General features: G+C 39.1%; 3 protein-coding genes across 3 annotated transcripts; 2 read left to right on the top strand and 1 right to left on the bottom strand.

Moving 5' to 3' along the window:
• Nucleotides 1–1,308: 1,308 nt before the first annotated feature.
• CKX7 (cytokinin oxidase 7) lies at nucleotides 1,309–5,609 on the top strand. The gene is made up of 4 exons (XM_021949536.2): nucleotides 1,309–2,219; nucleotides 2,394–2,672; nucleotides 3,559–3,821; nucleotides 5,113–5,609. The coding sequence occupies exons 1-4, from the start codon at nucleotides 1,533–1,535 to the stop codon at nucleotides 5,429–5,431; spliced, it is 1,548 nt and encodes a 515-aa protein (XP_021805228.2). The 5' UTR covers nucleotides 1,309–1,532; the 3' UTR covers nucleotides 5,432–5,609.
• Nucleotides 5,610–8,741: 3,132 nt separating this feature from the next.
• Nucleotides 8,742–15,736, top strand: SLOMO (F-box family protein). Its single transcript, XM_021949557.2, has 17 exons — nucleotides 8,742–9,553; nucleotides 10,395–10,656; nucleotides 10,758–10,890; nucleotides 11,305–11,404; nucleotides 11,504–11,701; nucleotides 11,791–12,061; nucleotides 12,152–12,250; nucleotides 12,335–12,423; nucleotides 12,632–12,731; nucleotides 12,815–12,985; nucleotides 13,247–13,399; nucleotides 13,602–13,762; nucleotides 13,871–14,069; nucleotides 14,259–14,725; nucleotides 14,806–14,869; nucleotides 15,119–15,205; nucleotides 15,322–15,736. Exons 1-17 carry the CDS (start codon nucleotides 9,147–9,149, stop codon nucleotides 15,400–15,402), a joined length of 3,042 nt encoding a protein of 1,013 aa, XP_021805249.1. The 5' UTR covers nucleotides 8,742–9,146; the 3' UTR covers nucleotides 15,403–15,736.
• LOC110749444 (uncharacterized) lies at nucleotides 15,323–18,359 on the bottom strand. Its single transcript, XM_021949558.2, has 7 exons — nucleotides 17,372–18,359; nucleotides 17,194–17,233; nucleotides 17,038–17,108; nucleotides 16,780–16,874; nucleotides 16,582–16,649; nucleotides 16,363–16,470; nucleotides 15,323–16,286 (listed from the first exon to the last, which is right to left on the bottom strand). Exons 1-7 carry the CDS (start codon nucleotides 17,661–17,663, stop codon nucleotides 16,154–16,156), a joined length of 807 nt encoding a protein of 268 aa, XP_021805250.1. The 5' UTR covers nucleotides 17,664–18,359; the 3' UTR covers nucleotides 15,323–16,153.
• Between the last annotated feature and the right edge of the window lie 606 nt (nucleotides 18,360–18,965).

Here is an 18,965-nt window from a genome sequence, read left to right as displayed (position 1 = left end):
ATATGAAAAACCATTTCAACCACCATTTTTTTAATATACAAACATTGATGAATTAATCTTACTTTTTGTTTCTTTATCAATAAACAAACAAATGGAACTCGTCTAATAAATCTTCATTCGACCACTCTTTCGTCCTAATATTTGTTTATAGCCAAAGCCGTCATAGTGTACAAGCATTAAGGAAGGCGTGGTGGTACGATTGTTGACTATTGGAATATATATAATATTTCAATGTCAACAATTTAATTAAAATTAAATAAAAACAAGGTATGAACAATAAAATATGGATACGCAAATACAGATTAATTAAAAAACAATTGATTAAATAATCTTTTCTAGTTGCCTAGTGCCTACCAATATTTTCCCCTAAATGCAGCACTTAGGTTATCTGCGTCCCTTCGCGTACTTAGAGAGTCTAGGTCAATTAAATTTTAATTGAAGAAGAACATATATAGTTGACATTTTTGGCTCTCAATTAGACCATTTCAAAATGAGATTTGACTACTCGGTTAGAGTAACTTCAATTTTTATTTATTTTAATTTTATATTCACGTAGCAATTTAATCACGAGTTAAAGTTAAATATACTTTTGCATGCTTAGGATTAAAAAAACTACATTTACTTCACCCTTTGAATGTCGTCTACTATATATTACGACAATGGACTAACCATTCGAGACATGCAAGTTGTAAAACCTACCATTTTTGGATTGATTAATTCCAGACTCTAGATAAATATGATTGTTATGTATAATTTATACGGCTACAACCATTGAAGATTTTAATATTCATGAGGCAAAGGGTCCGTGAATATAAAAATTTTGCTCTCAGTTTACACCTTCCAATTTATTGGTGTAAATTCAAGTAACCGTAATACTTTGATGGCCAAAGAAATGTACGAATGATTAAAACTTGCATGTAATATAGCATGTATCATCCCCAACTCTACAAATTTGATTTCTCCTCTTTTACGATCCAGTGTTATGTTGCGAGACTGTCAATTTTAATTTTTCTTTTTCGAAATAATAAAATAAAGCATGAAAGAAGATGTCACTAATGATCACTTAACAAGTAATCATGCACTATAAGCGTGAAACAAACCAAAACAAAATGGAAACTGAGAAAATTTATATAAAAAAAATCATTTAATTTAATTTATATTATGTGGAAGTGGCAGACAGAGGATGTCGATAGGATCACAACGTCAACAGGATATTGAAGCTAGGCTGACGTCAATATTTTGTTTAATATTTGATCAATCAAATTCTCAAACACTTAAAATAATGTAATTAATTAAATTATTTAATATATCATTTGGTTTCTGAGGAAGGAGGGACGAGAATCAGCCGCTATTTAAGCCGTAAACTCCAAACTGTAACCACCACTTAAAAAAGAGACTAGAGAGCTAGCTAAGAGTACTTCTTCTTCTACTCTCTGACACAGACAACGGCCTGGCTTTTGAGGCTTGAGAGAGAGAGACAGAGACAGAGTGCTTACCGGCGAAATTAGTCTTTTAACTCATTTCCGGCCAAAATGATAGCATACCTGGAGTGTTTCGTTCACGAAAACGACACCGAATCGAGGCCGGACGACGACGTTTCCAGCCTCTTCAAGGCTCTGGACCTCCAAGGCAGTATGGGGCCCACCGACGAGGCCTCCAGAGATTTCGGCGGCATGAATTCCCTCGCGCCGCTCTTTTTCATCCGCCCCTCAGCCGCCGATGACGTGGCGAGGGTGGTCAAAGAGGCGGTCAGGTCCTCGAATCTGACGGTGGCGGCGCGCGGCAACGGCCACTCGATCAACGGCCAGGCCATGGCGGATCGAGGCCTCGTCTTGGACATGCGGTCCTTGGACGACCATTTCCGAGTGGTAAGAGCGAACAATGGCTCCGTCTACGCCGACGTGTCCGGAGGGGCATTATGGGAAGATGTGCTGAAACGGTGCGTTTTCGAGTACGGGATGGCCCCGAGGTCCTGGACTGATTACCTCAGCTTGACGGTGGGCGGGACGTTATCCAACGCCGGCGTCAGCGGTCAGGCTTTCCGTTACGGTCCACAAACTTCAAACGTAACGGAGCTACAAGTCGTTACGGGGAAAGGCGAAATTTTCAATTGCTCCGAAACCGAAAACTCGGAGCTCTTTTTCGGAGCGCTTGGCGGACTCGGACAGTTCGGTATCATCACCCGAGCTAGGGTTTTGCTCCAACCAGCCCCGGACATGGTTGGTATTTCAGAAATTCAGATTTTTCATCATTTTTTTTTGTTGGCTTCCCAAATTCATTAATAAAAGAAAAAATTATAACAATTGCTACATTCTAACCATAAATTATGGGTGGAACTGAGTGCATGAGAGACACGTTTACGGAACGTAATTATGGATTTTTTATGTGATTAGGTGAGATGGATAAGGCTGGTGTACACCGAGTTTGAGGACTTCACTCGGGACGCCGAGTTGCTGGTGACTCGGCAGGACGAGGACTACTCGTTTGATTACGTGGAAGGCTTTGCCTTCGTCAACAGCGACAACCCGGCAGATGGGCGGCCCTCCGTGCCGTTGGATCCGGACCAGTTCTTCGACCCGACCCATCTCCCACAAACCGCCGGATCAATGCTCTACTGTCTCGAACTGGCTCGACACTACCGCAATACAGACGACCCCTCAATTGTTGATATGGTAATTAACTTTAATAAAAATAAATAAAAGTTATCTCCTGCATCTTGTCCTAGGATAACAAATCTGCACCCTAACTTGCTGGCCATTCAAGAGCTTGATTCTATAGTTTGCGTCATGGCTCTGCTTTTATGGCCCCCACAAAAGTACAGTTTATTTTTTTTGGGTAGGGCCATGCAGTGATGACTGAGTTTTGACCTAGGTGGTTGCTAAGTAGGCCCCACAGCCGCGAAGATTTTGACCTCGAGTGGGTTAAGTGCGTCCCCGCGCAAAGCCGTCTACCGCCGGACAGTGAAAAAGTCAAAACAAACCCTCTGAAGTGAACTCAGTCTCACACGTGTTCGAAGCTCGTCGATGGAGGACGGCTTATTCTCCCTTCTCATCATCACTCTTCCCATTCACCATTTCATTTCATGCCCCTCACTCACTCTGTCTGTGTACTTTCGTCTTCTGGTATATTATTATTATTATTATTATTATTTTCCAACTTTTTAAAAAAGATTTTAAAAAATGTTATTTAATTTTCATCTTCTAGCAAGTTTTCTTTCGTCGCTTGCTACAACTTGGAGACTGACAATACGCCAATAGTGTATCTTACTATCTTCTGTTGGATTTTCTGACATAGTACCTATCCATAAAAACCCTTGAGGTTCGCTTTTAATTACCAGAATGACACTCTCTTCCCGGGATAAAATGGTAATAACAGGCTTCAGTAGAAGTTTGATGATTGGGATTTTGCTGACGGCGTGGTCCCCAGAGTTCCACAAATGGCCAAATTGCCATCATTTTCTGGAATCTGTAAATCATGAATGTATGTCCCTTGTGTGGGTGTGTGATGACGGGAATACCCCTGGAGTTTGACGTTATTTGCTGAATTTTTTCTGTGTAGGGCGTGAACAGATTGCTTGGAGGCCTCGGATTCGTTGAGCGATTGAAGTTCCAAGTGGACCTCAGCTACCTCGACTTCTTATTGCGTGTGAAGCGTGCAGAGGAACACGCCAAGGCCAACGGGATATGGGACGCGCCACATCCTTGGCTGAACCTGTTCGTCTCGAAATCTGATATCGCTGATTTTGATCGGACGGTCATCAAGAAGATCCTCAAGGATGGGATTGGTGGGCCCATGCTCGTCTACCCTCTGCTGCGAAGCAAGTACGTTTTTCCCTCTCCTCCTCAACCCCACTCCTTTAATTATATAATTCATCTTTGCCGTTTAATCCTTGCATTCTTGCCACGTGGAAATTGAGTAGCCTCAGAGCTTAGTGTGAGCTGACGAGGTTTACTCTGCTAGCCTCCAAAATTGACACGTCCCCTGTCACTCTAAATCTTAACGAAAATCATACCTACATACGTATTTTAGGTCGCTGATCGTATTAATTTTGATATCCATGCATTTTAGAATGCTTTCTAATAATTTGTCAGAAAATTAAAATTTAAAAATCCCCTTTTTTTATGTGTGAAATATAAGCGAAAGTTTAAATTATAAGGTGCTATTTTGTTGGAATACACACTACTTATTTGACATTTTATGCCCATTTTTGGTGCATCTAAAATGGTACAAATTATAAACATCATTTTCTGAATCTGATTCGCTGACAAATTGGATGAAATTTAAAATCGGGTGGTTAAGATTCCGATGGTGGGTCAAATATTTTCTACTTATAAGGTCAAAGTGGTTTCGACCAAAAAAATATAACGTCAAGTGGGACCTCAGAGTTACCTCACTTTTTTTTATGTGCGGACAGCTGATGATGGTTGTACCATCTTAAACCTGCACCCAACCGTGGCGTATCAGCACCATATTGCATTTGATGTTATCATTATTTACGTCACGTTAGGTTTGGTGGAGCTGTTTGGTTGGGTTAGCGTATAAGCAAACGTAGGAAGACTGGCTGGATGAGTACTTGCCGGACAAAGATACAGTGGTCCCCACATTGTAGAATACCCTTTTTTTATTTTCTTTCCTTAAATAGTTTTTTCTATGCTTAATTAGCTCAAAATGAGTCATAGGTTTTGTCGTTTCAAATATTATTATTTTCCGAATTGAGCCTGAAAGGGTAGATTCGTAAATTAAAGCCCGTGATATCGATTTAGCCCACCAGACAGGAAGCCTTGGAAATACTGCGAGGGGTATGTTGGTCACGCAGAATTTTTCTCTTTTTACGGAAAATGAGATTTCTTCCGAGTGATGCAACGTTCACGGTGAGTCTCATGCCATTTCAGAAGCGACAAGGAATAATGCATATCGACACCATAATTTTGTCTGGCTCAAACTGCACTTTCTGGTGTACGAAAATACCCCTCTTGTTGGTAGATCCATGACGAAGCTTTCAACCAATATAAAATACCCCTCTTGCATTTGTTTTACTTGGTAGTTGCCATTAGCTTAATTGTTTAATTACCTTTAATTAATCAGCTTTAACGTTTGATTAAATGTGATCAGGTGGGATACGCGTACATCAGTGGCACTACCAGAAAGTGAAATTTTCTACATAGTGGCTTTGTTACGTTTCACTCCACCATACCCACAAGGTCCCTCGTTCGGGAATCTGGTGGCCCAAAACAAGGAAATTATACAATATTGCACCAAAAAGGGGTTTGATTTCAAGTTGTATCTGCCTCACTATCGATCGCAGGATGATTGGAAGTGGCATTTTGGAAATGATCGATGGTCGAGATTCGTGGAGCGGAAGACTTGCTTTGATCCAATGGCCATCCTTGCTCCTGGACAGAAAATTTTCCCTAGGGTTTCTCAACCCTAATAGTAGAATAAATAGTGCAATGTAATTGTTTGTGTTGGCATCTATTTTCTCTGAATTTAGTTTCTGCTGGTGGGTCAGTCTCAGTACCATTGTTATCAAAATCGACATTCGACAAAGAATGTGTTGGAGCAATTAATGTAAAGAAATAGTTTGAGCAAGAAATTTTGGATCGTTTTCATGTGTTTGTTCTTTTGTTAATTAGACATAAAATAAAAAGCCAAAAACAAAGGATGGAAGTATTATCAAGGAAACAAACAAGTCAATGATATGACCATTATGCTCGTAGATTGAAATGTGGCCATGATCATCTCTCTGTGCAAACTCAATTATCAATGACATTGATGGTTACAAATTTTCATGACAAGCCAATCTCTTTTTATTTTTTTCCTTCTTTTGCTTTCCCTTTACCCCTTTTTATAAGGTGAATAATTTAATTTAATTTAATTTGGACCGTTCAATTTACTCATGGGATAATCTGAACTGGCCTTGATGTTCAGTTCGAGATGATTTGACTTCAACTTGGCCAAAGGGCTCAGTTTATCTTTTCAGCTAAAAAATAAAGGAGATGGAAAAAAGTGTATGTAATTAGGCGTGTAGTTAGGCATCAGATTCTCTTTTCATGCAAAAGAAATCAAAATGCCATGCATTATCGATTTGGTTTCTTGTTCACAAGCCTCGAGCTTTGCTTGTTTGTTTGGTTTCAAGGAAAATCAAATCTATCTTGGTTTCTTTATCGAACCACTTTTCTTCTCCCCTTTATTTTCTTTTCCCTTTCATATCTCTTCTTTTTCTCCCATGAAAAGTAGAGAAAAGTTGAACTAGGGTGGGCCCCGCGTCCGGCTTTAGAAGGCAATTATAAGATCATGATTTCTTGTAAGGTGCACCCAAAGCCAAACCCAAAGCCAACGACACACTTACTAATACTATTAAGTGTAAGGTTAATCAGAGAGGAGCTTCCTCGGTTAATTAATCCCATGCAAAAAAGCATCCTATACGTTCTTTGTAAACGTGTCATGCAACCACGTGTTGTACTTTAAAACAAAACAAAACAAAAAAAGACGAAATTTACAGGCTTTGTTCCTGTTTGTAGCGTACGATTGCATCACAAAACGCAAACCATACCAAAATTTATATATTATTAATTAGTTTCATATAATTGATTATTTCTCGTATATGTTTCACATGTTGGAAGATTTGAATCATGCAAAAGGCTGCTTGCTACACTTTGAAAACCGATGCAATATCGATATATTTTCGGGATAAAGAGATACTCCTTATTCATATGAATCGCATATTTTAATATATATATTAAAGGAATTCATCAGAAGGACAAATATTTTTCATAATTTCGGCCATTGATATTAGGGTTCCTTCCAGGAAGTCGTACGTACACTGTACACTACACACCACCTCCCAAAAGTAAAAGAGAAATAACCTTGACACTTGAACCAGTTACCTTTAAGCACGTGATGCTAATTTACTAAAAGATACTTGTGTGATATTTTTAGGCCAACTTGTTTAAGATTGGATCCACCTCAACAACATCAGGCCTATGGGCTTTCTTTAGCCAATTTGAAATCAATGGGTTTCTATATGAGGCCTGTTTTGTAATTTTGATTGGGTGAGGGCTTGTGCTTAGAGGGCTCAAAATGCATTTTCATGTTTGAAATTTTGAAGAATAGTGGGCAGGGCAGTCCAATGATGGTGTCGACCATTTTTGGTGGAGAGTCATTCTATAACGACGTCTTTATCAAATAGGTTAGTTTGATCTAACGATTAAGAGATAGGTATAGAATTTTAGTTTTGAAGGAAAGCACGGCCTTTAGGCACTGTGGTGGAAGATTTTCAAGTTTTTATGCACTTGCGGATTTAACAACATCTTTTTGCCATCATTGGTTATGTCCACGGGACCTACATGTTCTCCAATTTGGAAGTTGATGACTCTGTCTAATGTCCAAGGTTCCCAAATGGGTAATGCTAATCATGATTAATTATCAAAATTTAAGCTTTCTTTTCTTTAATTTTTTTTAGGAGCATTGCTAACCCGTTTCTTAAGAAATGTGTGTTAAAGAATAAAGAGTAAGCTCCTATGGTACCCGTGTTAGTTGGATTGATCAAGGTATTTGATGTGCTCCTACTTTAATTTGTCAGGAGCACAGAGAACCCCCCAAGTCCTGTTCGAAATTGGACAGAATTAGCAACTTACCAAGTGCTGTTGTAGAAATTATTTTGTCACATTTGCCCAATAGAGAGGCAGTGAGGACAAGTGTTTTATCAAGCAACTGGAGATATGATGATGGTCATTTGGAAACAGTTGCTCCGGTTATGGCGTGCCTCAGTGCATTCAGATATAAACTTCTCGACCGACCACTTTGGAACATCATTCATCACTGAACCTAAAGGTCTTGCTTGAAGAAATGAATGTGTGTTTGGATTGTTGGGCACAAGTCTTTATGGGCTTTCTTTCTTTAGCCAAATTGAAATCAAAGGCTTTCTATTTGAGGCCTGTTTTGTAATTTTATCGGCTGAATGCTTTGGGCTTTTGGGGGCTCAAAGTATATTTTCGTGTTTGAAATTTTGAAGCATAGTGCTGCTGTCGACCATTTTTGGTGGAAAGGACAACCTTTAGGCGCTGCTGTGTAAGATTTTCAAGATTTTTCATGGACTTGCGGATTTACCAACATCTTTTTGTCACCATTGGTTATGTCAGTGGGACCTACGTGTTCCCCTATTTGGGAATTGATGACTTTGTCTAATGTCCAAGGTTCCCAAATGGCCAATGCTTAATCATTCTTAATTATCAAAGTTTAAGCTTTCTTTTCACTAATTTTGTTTGCGAGTCTTGCTAATTGGCGTTTCTTAAGGACACTTGTTAACGACCTAATTAAGTCAAACCAATCTTAATTTAATGTTATATTTATTTGATGTATAAACTAAATCATAAGAAATAACGTTCATTCTATACATCGCGAGCTTGAAAAAATATACAAAACTAACATAGTTTTTAGTTTAAATTTTAGGCAATCATGGTCTGTTTTTCACTTTTAATATTCCTTACTCATTAACTAAGAATAAGGATTCTCATAATTTCTCATACAATAATAGTGTCGTTTATAATTTTCCTTTTAGGAGGGAAAATCATGATATAAGATTTAGACTCAAAGGGAAAAAATAAGAAGCCAATATAACTAGAAAAAGGAAACAAGACCAACCAATGGTAGAAGGAAAGAAAAAGTAAAGAAAAAGAAAAGAAAAAAAGAACGGCGTCGTATGGATTCCACCATTTATATATAGTATTGTTAATAATATAATTTTTTTTTAAGGTAGCTAGACTCTCTTGCAGACTTTGAGTTTCCGTTCGAAGTAGAAAAACACAGATTATATCAGAGCACTCGAGGGTACAACAACTAAAGCGTCCACAGCAAATAAGCTCTCAGGATCTCATCAGATCCACTAAAATTCTCTCTCGTCCTCCCTATTTTTGTTAATTAGTTTGTACATTAATGTAGATATCGATCAATTCCCGTGTTGCTGTACCGAGCAATCAAATTTCAAAAATTGAATCGACGGTCTCTCATTTCTAGGGTTTCTTGAGTTGTTCCATCATTTCTGCGTCAATTTGGGTGTTAATTTAGGAGGAGGAGTGAGCAGGGCGTAAAAATGCGTCGGATCGTGACCTAGGGTTTGCAGAGGTCCGAGGTTTTCCTTCGAGTGCATGAAGATTTGGTGCTGCCTATGCTTCACCCAAGAAGACGAACCAGAAGAGGAAGATAGCGAGGCGGAGCCGATCATGAAGGAGGGAAATTTCGAAAATGAGGGCAACGCGGAGGGCGTTACCGGAAATGGCGAGGAAGCCGAGGGGAACGTTCCAAGATTAGGGCTTGCATCCATTGACCCTGGCCGCGACGGCAACGGCCATCTACGAATGTTCGAAGGGATGGTCCAAGCAATGCGTGGTGGTGCTCAATGGGACGAGTCGGTCTGCGTTGGCGCTCTTGCGACGTTGAGGGCCGCGATTAGGAGCCCACGGCTATCCGAGGGCGAGAGTAGCTCGGCTTCCGCTGCAGACGACGGTGATCACGATTCGCACCATAAGCGAGCCAAAGTTCACTCCTTTTCTCAGTGAGCTTCTAACTCTCTAACCGTCTGCTTCTATTCTTTTTGGGCTTTGTTTCTCTGGGTTCTCTGTTTACTTGATTGTTAAATTTTAGGTAATTTACTCATGGGTGTACTAAAGTTTTGACCTTACTAGCAACTGGGTTGTTAATTGGGAATTCACAAATGTGTTTTATAATTGATATTGGTTTGTGCGAGTTCATGTCTTTAAGTATTTGGTTCTAGTATAATTTGATTTTCAACTGGGCACAGTTTACATTACCATAATGATCTTGCGTGAGTATATTCTATATACTGTTTGTTTCGAGAAATCTCTGGTACTCTATGTTTAGTGCTGCAATGAAGGCGGGGGCTTACGTGTTTGCTCTACATGAATTAATTTGTTTCATGATCTAAACCTTTTCTCTAACATGAGCAATCATTAAAGAAATAATTCACATCAAATTTAGAAGGTAGTCACAGTAGGCATGATTAGAAGACTCACATCGATAGAAGCATATTCATAATGTGTCAATTGTGTATTATGGCATATTATTAAATTCGTGATTGACGTTCAACCCTAGTCCAAAGGAAATGATGAAGTATAATCCTTATTAACCATTCCCATCTGATTTACATCAATGCTCCACCTTTTAGGAGAATTATGAGAAATAAGTAACTGTTTAACGTGTAAAGTTATATATATATGTGTGTGTGTGTGTGTGTGTGTATATCTCATTTATATAGATTATGCAATGAAGATTTATTTGACATATATGTATTTTGAGCTTAAAGTTAATTCGTGACAAGGCATTTGTGCTACATTGTCTCTCATACTTATGATTGGCTTTGACACTGTTTCTTGCAGTGACGTCCATTGTGCAATGGTGATATCTTCAGGTGCGGGAAATTCCAGTTCATCTGCAGACAGGGACTACAGAATAAATCAGGGCTCTAATGTTCCATATAAGAGCGAGACTTTTTTTCAAAATTTTACTCCGAATAATGGTGGTGAGGAGAGTCCCTTTGAATCTGGCAGTGGGAAAGATGATGAAGGTGATAAGAGTGGCACTTCAAAAACAGAAGATTTAGAAGTTCGGATGGATCTGACGGATGACCTTTTACATATGGTAAGCATTGCCTCGTGTATATATTTGCATGTAATGAGTCTATGATCAATTTTGGTCCTAACTTTGTCATTATTATTATTGCATATTCTCCTTGTTACCAGGTTTTCTCTTTCCTGGACCACATTAATCTTTGCCGAGCTGCTATAGTCTGCAGGCAGTGGCGAGCTGCTAGTGCTCATGAAGATTTCTGGAGATGTTTGAATTTTGAGAATCGGAACATATCTTTGGAGCAATGTGAGTTTTACTTTATTCTTTTGTGGTTTACCACCCAACATTTTTACAAAGTACAAAAGTTGAAGATGTAGTTGTGCCAAGTAAATGGATAATTTGTCAAACTAGTGGTCACAGATGTGTTTGGTTCTGAAGTTTGTCTTCTCCCCCTCTCAAAAAATTTATGGCTTTGGGATATTTTTGTTTGTTTTCTGTATGCGGCTTCTGCTGCTTGTGGATTTATCCATTTTAGTTTGCATTTGTAAATAGTAATGAAAGTGTGTGGATTTTAAAAACAGTCTGTACCTATTGTCTTACTAATGTTTTTGTATTTTGAAAGTTAATTTAATATTATATATATTTGAATAAGTTTTTTGAATATTTAAATATTTATGATTAAAAGTTGTGTGCTTATTTATTACTCATTTGTTATTGCAGTTGAGGATATATGTTGGCGATATCCCAATGCCACAGAATTGAATATTTCTGGTACCCCTGCTATTCACTTGCTTGTTATGAAAGCAATCTCTTCGTTAAGGTAAATTGCATTTTTAAGTATTCATGTGCATGCATGTATCCTATAATTGGTGCTTATATAGTTTCCACTTTACATATTTAATTTTGAACTTTTTCTCAGGAATCTTGAGGTTTTAATCCTAGGGAAAGGGCAGCTAGGGGATCTCTTTTTCCATTCATTAGCAGAGTGTCAAATGCTGAAAAGTTTGATTGTCAATGATGCCACTCTTGGTAATGGTATTCAGGAAATACCTATAAACCATGAAAGACTGCGTCATCTTCAATTAACAAAGTGTCGTGTTATGCGCATATCCATCAGGTGAAAATGTTTTTATAATTTTAATTTATTTAACTGTCATGCACTGTGATTTTGGTTACATTTTTGTGCTAAATCTGATCTTTTTGCAGGTGTCCACAACTTGAAACTCTGTCATTGAAGCGCAGTAACATGGCACAGGCTGTTCTTAATAGCCCTCTTTTGCATGAACTTGATATGGGCTCTTGCCACAAGCTTTCGGATGCTGCAATTCGTTCAGCAGCAACTTCATGCACTCAATTAGAGTCTCTAGATATGTCAAATTGCTCTTGTGTTAGTGATGAAACACTACGTGAGATAGCTCTTACTTGTGTTAATCTCCATGTTCTCGATGCGTCGTACTGTCCAAATATATCCCTTGAGGTTAGTTTGTAGTTTTAGTCACTGTCTTCATTTTAGTGATATTTGGATGTACTTTTTATTTGACGTGCTTCCCTGTTTTATTATTGGAAGTCTGTAAGACTGCCAATGTTGACAGTTCTTAAGCTTCACAGTTGTGAGGGCATCACCTCAGCTTCGATGGCTGCAATATCTCATAGTTACATGCTGGAGGTTTGAATCTTGTGTCAAATATTGGTATTGGTTGGGCTGTCTCACTGACTTCTTTAAACATATTTAATTTATGACTTATCGTAGGTTTTGGAGCTTGACAATTGCAGCCTGCTTACCGCTGTGTCCTTGGATCTCCCGCGCTTGCAGAATATTAGACTAGTACATTGTCGCAAGTACGCTTCTGCTCGCCCATCTCTCTCTCTCTCTCTCTCTCTCTCTCTCTCTCTCTCTCTCTCTCTCTCTCATGTATGTATGTGTGTATATATATATATATATATATATATATATATATATAGATCTCCCCTCAACCCCGAAGAAAACCCTGAAAACATCCCCTTGGGGAGGACAATATATTTTTTACATTGGGTACTTCTCTTGCAGGTTTGCTGATCTAAATCTAAGGTGCATCATGCTGTCATCTATTATGGTGTCTAACTGCCCGGTGCTCCATCGTATCAACATCACTTCAAATTCACTTCAGGTATGTATTTTGAAGAAACAGTTTGAGTCTTCATCATTTGTCAGATACATGAAATCTGAATGAGCGATATTTTGGATTTGCAGAAACTAGCATTGCAAAAGCAAGAAAGCTTAACCACGTTGGCACTGCAATGCCAATCTTTGCAAGAAGTGGACCTTACAGATTGTGAATCTTTAACAAATTCTATATGTGATGTTTTCAGTGATGGTGGGGGTTGTCCTATGCTCAAAATGCTAGTTCTCGAAAACTGTGAGGTTTGTCAATTTGTCTCTTCTCATTAGCTGAGTAAATACGGTTGAGAGTTGAATATGCTAGCTAGCATACTGGTTTGGTGGGCATTTTGACATATTTGATGTATTCCATGTGCCTCTGTAAGTTGATGCCATAAACTTGGGACTGGAAACAGTGTTGTTCAGGGAGGGTTGAATAATTTGTTTTTAGTTTGATAGACCGAGTTATCTTCTGGTTGTTATGTGCTCTTCCTTTGGCTGACATAATGTGTTTACTTCATTCAGAGCTTAACAGCAGTTCGATTCTGCAGCACTTCTTTAGTCAGTCTTTCACTTGTTGGTTGCCGGGCAATCACTTCTCTTGAACTGACATGCCCCTATCTTGAACAAGTTTCTTTAGATGGTTGTGATCATCTTGAAAGAGCAGCTTTTTGTCCAGTTAAGTGAGAATGAATTATTTTTCTTAGAAAATTTATAATTTTCCTGAACACAAGTTCTACAATATGCATGATTGTTGGTCTTTCTTGAAGATTTATGTCATGAGATGTAACTACTCTATTTGCACTGTTTGTAATGCATGTTAATTCTTCCGTTAAGCAGTCATTAGAAAACTGAATCCTTTTCTCATTCAATTCTTCAGGTTGGTCTTAGGTCACTCAATTTGGGAATATGTCCTAAATTGAACGAGCTCAGTATTGAAGCGCCAAATATGGTGCTACTTGAGTTGAAGGGATGTGGCGTATTATCTGAAGCATCCATCAATTGTCCACTCTTGACCTCTCTAGACGCTTCCTTTTGCAGGTTATTTTCTTTATTTTATTAAACTCTACTAACTGGACTGCTTCTTGGCTCCCTCCTTTTCTGCAGGCCTCAATCTAACTAAAATCCCTGTTACTTTTGCACATGCAGCCAGCTTAGGGATGATTGCTTGTCTGCAACAGCTTCTTCATGCTTACTGATCGAGTCTTTAATTTTGATGTCGTGCCCCTCTGTTGGTTCCGACGGACTCTACTCTCTGCGCTGGCTTCCAAATTTGACTCTGCTTGATTTGTCCTACACTTTCTTAATGAACTTGAAGCCAGTTTTTGAGTCTTGTATGAAACTAAAGGTGATTTTTACGACCCATACCCTGTTTATTTGTTGAAACATGGAGCGTGTTGCTCCTCATACCATAGAATACTTTATGTACATTGAGCAGCATATGACACGTTTCTTTATTTGAACTTAAATTATATGAATCTTGGGCAGATTTTTCAACCTTTTATCTTGTTTTTCTTATTTTCCTATCTTCTCCCAGGTGCTAAAATTGCAAGCCTGCAAGTACTTATCTGACTCATCTCTAGAGCCTCTGTACAAGGAAAGGGCTCTTCCAGCTCTCCAGGAACTTGATTTGTCTTATGGAACACTCTGTCAGTCTGCTATAGAGGAGCTCCTTTCTTTCTGTACACACTTAACTCATGTGAGCTTGAATGGCTGTGTAAACATGCATGACCTGAATTGGGCTAGCAGTGGTGGGCGCCCTTCTGAATTGTCAAGTATTTCTGCTCCATCTGGCATGTTTTTACCTCAGAGTGCCCACGAGCCAATTGAGCAGCCAAACCGATTACTGCAGAACCTCAACTGTGTAGGTTGTCCAAATATTAGGAAGGTTCTCATCCCTCCAGCAGCACGTTGTTTCCACTTGTCGTCATTAAACCTTTCTCTGTCTGCAAATTTAAAGGATGTCGATGTTGCTTGTTTCAACCTCTGCTTTCTTAATTTGAGGTAAAAATCTCTTTGTATGTTTGGTCCTTGATTCTTATGCTGTTTTATCTTCTTCGCTAACATTTCTGTCCTATTTTCAGCAATTGTTGTTCGTTGGAAGTTTTGAAGCTTGATTGTCCTAAATTGACTAGTCTTTTTCTTCAGGTATGCATTTTGTCTCCTATATGATTCCCATTATATGGATTATCGTTTTTCTTTTAAATATTATTTATTTTGTTTTTCATGAAAAACTCATGTTCAGGCATAACGAAAAAATCTTGAAAAGACATGCTTTTATTTATTTGCTTTGGCTGTTGTTTTCACCAGCCATTACTGTGAAGTACTGCTAACTGCTTCCATTTACTGATATTCTTCCCTAATTTAATTTTCTTGCTGGGACTTTGTATGTATTAGTCTTGTAACATTGATGAAGCAGCAGTGGAAGCTGCCATATCAAAATGTAGCATGCTGGAGACTCTTGATGTCCGTTTTTGTCCCAAGGTTAGTTCAAACTTCATCTCTCTCTCTCTCTCTCTCTCTCATATGATACTATAATGTTTCAAGAAAACCGGTCTCTTATACTGTAATCCAATATTGTCATTTACGGTGATTGACAGATATGTCCTGTGAGCATGGGGAGATTACGTTTGGCATACCCAAGTTTGAAGCGCATCTTCAGCAGCTTGTCACAGTCTTGATCAGAGCAAGAAATGCATCTCTTTTCTGCGGGACTTGTTGACTCAGCTTTTAGTGTGGCAAGCAGATTTGGTCTACCAGGAACTTGTATGTAAATTGTGTCATCTATTGAGCTTGTATTTGATTTAGGTATATAGGTAGCGGACATAGGCTTATTATGTAACCATACAATAAGTAATGTTTGTTTCTATGTTGAACTATCATTTGATCCTCTTGAACTCAATTTTTCAGGACGAGTGAAATTCAAAACAATCTGAATTCTATGTTTGTATAGGGTACTGAATTTGGTACTGTCTTTATGTAATGGCCCAATAAATTGTTTTCGTTCTTGATTAATTTTCTTTTGATCCAGTTTCAGTTTTCCAAGTCTGTTTATTTCAGTTGAGTTTCTGGAATGAATTCTTTGATGATTATACTATTAAAGGTTACCTTTTTATCCATAGCAAAGCGATCACTTGGAAAGTAAGAAAAAAAAGGATGAGAATGGAAACCTGTTGGAACAGTCGATCGATTCAAATTGGTCCATCATGTATTTGTCAATGTAAAATTGATACGGAGAAGCCGTCCGCTTCTAGTCGTTACATAAACACTTTCATCCTCCGCAGGTAAAGATTTGGTTTCAAGTTTTGTTGAACAAGAGGTGCTTTCCAACAACAGATATAATGTGGGGTGACGAAAAAGAAACCAAGAATCTTGACACGAAGTCTACAAAACATCCATGTATGCGTTAGGAAAATTTTAAAGCTCACGAGTTCATAATATTGATTCCAATTGCTTCAGGTCCGGGTCTGAGATATCAAGATCTGCATTCTCTAATGAGCTCCTATAAGAATCGGCCACGACCTTCCCTTTGTCCAGCACATCTGATGGTACAGTTTTCAGGAGGCTGCAAAAAATGATGGTCTTCAGAAAATCCAGCTTTGTCGTGTACGTCGTAAAATAGTAAAACAGTAAAGATTCACCTATCCAATGCACCAAGGGCAGTATTAATCTGTGCCTTCATTGATTTGACCGAAGCTTGTTCTTTCCTTGATGCGTGCAAAAGCAAGGAATCCAGTTCTTCCAAGGCCCTTCAAAAAATTGAACATAGTTGACACATAAATCATAAGAAGCTTGTGGCTGTTCTTGCATCATGGGATTCAGCAGAAGACAGGGCAACCAACCAATGAAAGTGAGAGTACCTGAGACATTCATCAACACTGCTAGAAGCAGCTTTCCCATTGCCATCGTCTGAAGCATACTGCGCCACCTATATTTCCAAACAAAATTTTCCCTTGAGCTCTTAGGAATTCAAGTAGACAAAAACTTCCATAATGCAAATGGAAACAAGCATGTAGACTGATGCCAATTTCTTCTCAAGGAAGGAACCCTCAACTTACAGCTCTAATATTTACACGAAGGGACGCTGCAGGGCCCGAACGTAGCAGAGACCGGCAGGTATCAAACTGGGGCTCATCACCTTCCAGAGATTTCTCTGCATTTAGTGAAAGATTATATCAACACAACTCTGCTACTATAAGGACTTAGTAAGTGTACTTTAAAAAAAGTGTCAAATGGAAAGAGAGGAGATGCATAAATCATCAAAAATGGCAACACAGAAATCAGTGGCCAAACAAAACAACGGCAAAGGCAATTACCCAAGTCCTTGATTTGAAATTGGGTCAATATGACTGGCGACACATAAGCCTCAAGAGGGTCAAGCTTTTTCCTGGGTTTATCATAATTATGCAGAATTATGAGCTAAAGCTTTAAACTTTATGGCCTAATAGCTATAAGCTGATTAAAGGCATTACCTTTTCACATACTTATCGAATGGACTGCCGGCGACAGCATCTGCAGCAGTAACCCAATATGAAATGCAAGTTACGTTTTTGTTTAAAAATCTTTAATTTTCTTTTCCCACAAATTTTCCTTTCTGGCCAACCAAACAGAGAATAAGGATAAAACTATAGCAGAGTTAAAGAGCCGTACAGTTAGGGACAAGGAGCAAATTTGAGAGACCTAGAGACACAGAGATGGAGACCAATCGCCTGCTCTCCCGCCAATTCGACGGTGACGATGCGCACCTCACTCGCGGCAACTTCTTTGCATTTGCGGCGAGCTTTATGGGCTGTAAAGGAGGGGGAGTTAAGGAGCTAAAGGGGTTGGTGCTAACGTGCGCGGTGCTGCTCAATGTGGCCATGCCACCAGAGCTGTCCAAGACACAGATAAACGGTGAAGAATCTGCAAGTCTTATCGGTTTGGTCATCTCAAACTTCCACATATGCCCTTAAATGTTTCTCCATTTAAAAGGCCTAGGTTGTTGTGTCGGAGGGTATTTTTGTAATTTCAAGCTATTCCTTTGTCTTTTGGCCTGTTTGCCATTGCAGTTGCAGATTTGATAATGCTTGGCTCTTGATATATCTGGAGTCATTCCTCCTCTACACATGACGTGGCCTCATTAAAAAACGACACATGTTTTTTTTTCTTCCACCGACTCTCTCTCTCTCTCTTCTCTCATCTCGTTGGCTCTGTCTCTTCCCCTGCAACTCATTAGAAGAAATTTTCATCCCCTTTCTCTTCCCATCGCTGCCATCTGCCCTCCTCGGCATCAATGTCGACCACTGTCTTCCATCGCTGCCATCTCCCCTTTCTCTTCCCATCGCTGCCATATTCCCCCTCCCCCATTCCCCGTTCTCTCTCCAATCACCCCTCCTCCATCATCATCACCCAAACACTATATCTTGATTTCTCTCCTTTTTAATTTTTAAATTTTATTTATTGGGAAGTTCTGGAACTCTTAGGAATGGTGGAAGATTCCAGGATACAACTTGGGCGAGAAAAATTTTCTCCGGCGTCACTCTCTCTCCTCTAGATCTGAGTTGAAGGGAAAGAGATGGAGAGATAAGATGAGAGAAGACAGAGCATGGGAGGAGAGGAGAGGAGAGGTGAGTGCGTGAGAAGAGAAAGAAAGAAAGAGTCAGTGAAAGAAAAAAAAAAAAAAAAGAAAGAAAAAAAAAAACAGGTGTCATTTTGTAAGAGGCCATGTCTTGTGTTGAGGAGGAATGGCTCCTGATATATCAGGAGCCAAGCATTGTCCATTAATAAAAATGGCATTCTTCATTTTGTAAGCAAACAACAGTTAACTAACTAACTAACTAACTATAATGAAAGGCCTATAGGGCCTCCATAGCCCGTGTTCATAAACTGTGTAAACCGCGTATCCTTCTCGTATAGGTGACTTGGACTTAGGCAGGGGCTTGGGCTTGTATCCGACCCTGTAGTTGGGCTATCTCTGAGGGAAGATCTGCACACTTATAACAGTATCAGAATAGGAGCAAACTGGGGTTGATCCCAATTGAGCCCTCTCCGATGGTTAAGTCAGGAACTGATTTAAGCTAGGGAGAATGGATGTAGGGTTTTCACAATGAGAATATTTATTACATTTGTCCAGAGATAAGTGAGGGATATTTATAAGGGGGAGAAGGAGAGGTCACAATATTTATGGAGGAGATCTTTTCCCCCATCTCCCCTAGCATGAGTTACATTTAATGTTTTGTCTTTGGTCACCATACTGTTTGACAGG

Source organism: Prunus avium, chromosome 1, assembly GCF_965620075.1.
Source record: "Prunus avium chromosome 1, drPruAviu1.hap1.1, whole genome shotgun sequence".
NCBI classification, from domain to species: domain Eukaryota; kingdom Viridiplantae; phylum Streptophyta; class Magnoliopsida; order Rosales; family Rosaceae; genus Prunus; species Prunus avium.
Note: the sequence above shows the minus strand (reverse complement) of the source record. Positions and strands in the feature narration are given on the sequence as shown.

Excerpts from the sequence above, each read along its gene's own strand:
- LOC110749444 (XM_021949558.2), bottom strand. The coding sequence starts at position 17,663 with ATGTGGAAGTTTGAGATGACCAAACCGATAAGACTTGCAGATTCTTCA. Across the intron at positions 16,875-17,037 it reads ATTTCAAATCAAGGACTTGG|AGAAATCTCTGGAAGGTGAT; the intron begins GTAATTGCCTTT and ends CACTAAATGCAG. Across the intron at positions 16,287-16,362 it reads GCCCTTGGTGCATTGGATAG|CCTCCTGAAAACTGTACCAT; the intron begins GTGAATCTTTAC and ends CATTTTTTGCAG.
- CKX7 (XM_021949536.2), top strand. The coding sequence starts at position 1,533 with ATGATAGCATACCTGGAGTGTTTCGTTCACGAAAACGACACCGAATCG. Across the intron at positions 2,220-2,393 it reads TCCAACCAGCCCCGGACATG|GTGAGATGGATAAGGCTGGT; the intron begins GTTGGTATTTCA and ends TTATGTGATTAG. Across the intron at positions 3,822-5,112 it reads TACCCTCTGCTGCGAAGCAA|GTGGGATACGCGTACATCAG; the intron begins GTACGTTTTTCC and ends AAATGTGATCAG.
- SLOMO (XM_021949557.2), top strand. The coding sequence starts at position 9,147 with ATGAAGATTTGGTGCTGCCTATGCTTCACCCAAGAAGACGAACCAGAA. Across the intron at positions 10,891-11,304 it reads GAACATATCTTTGGAGCAAT|TTGAGGATATATGTTGGCGA; the intron begins GTGAGTTTTACT and ends TTGTTATTGCAG. Across the intron at positions 11,702-11,790 it reads GTTATGCGCATATCCATCAG|GTGTCCACAACTTGAAACTC; the intron begins GTGAAAATGTTT and ends ATCTTTTTGCAG.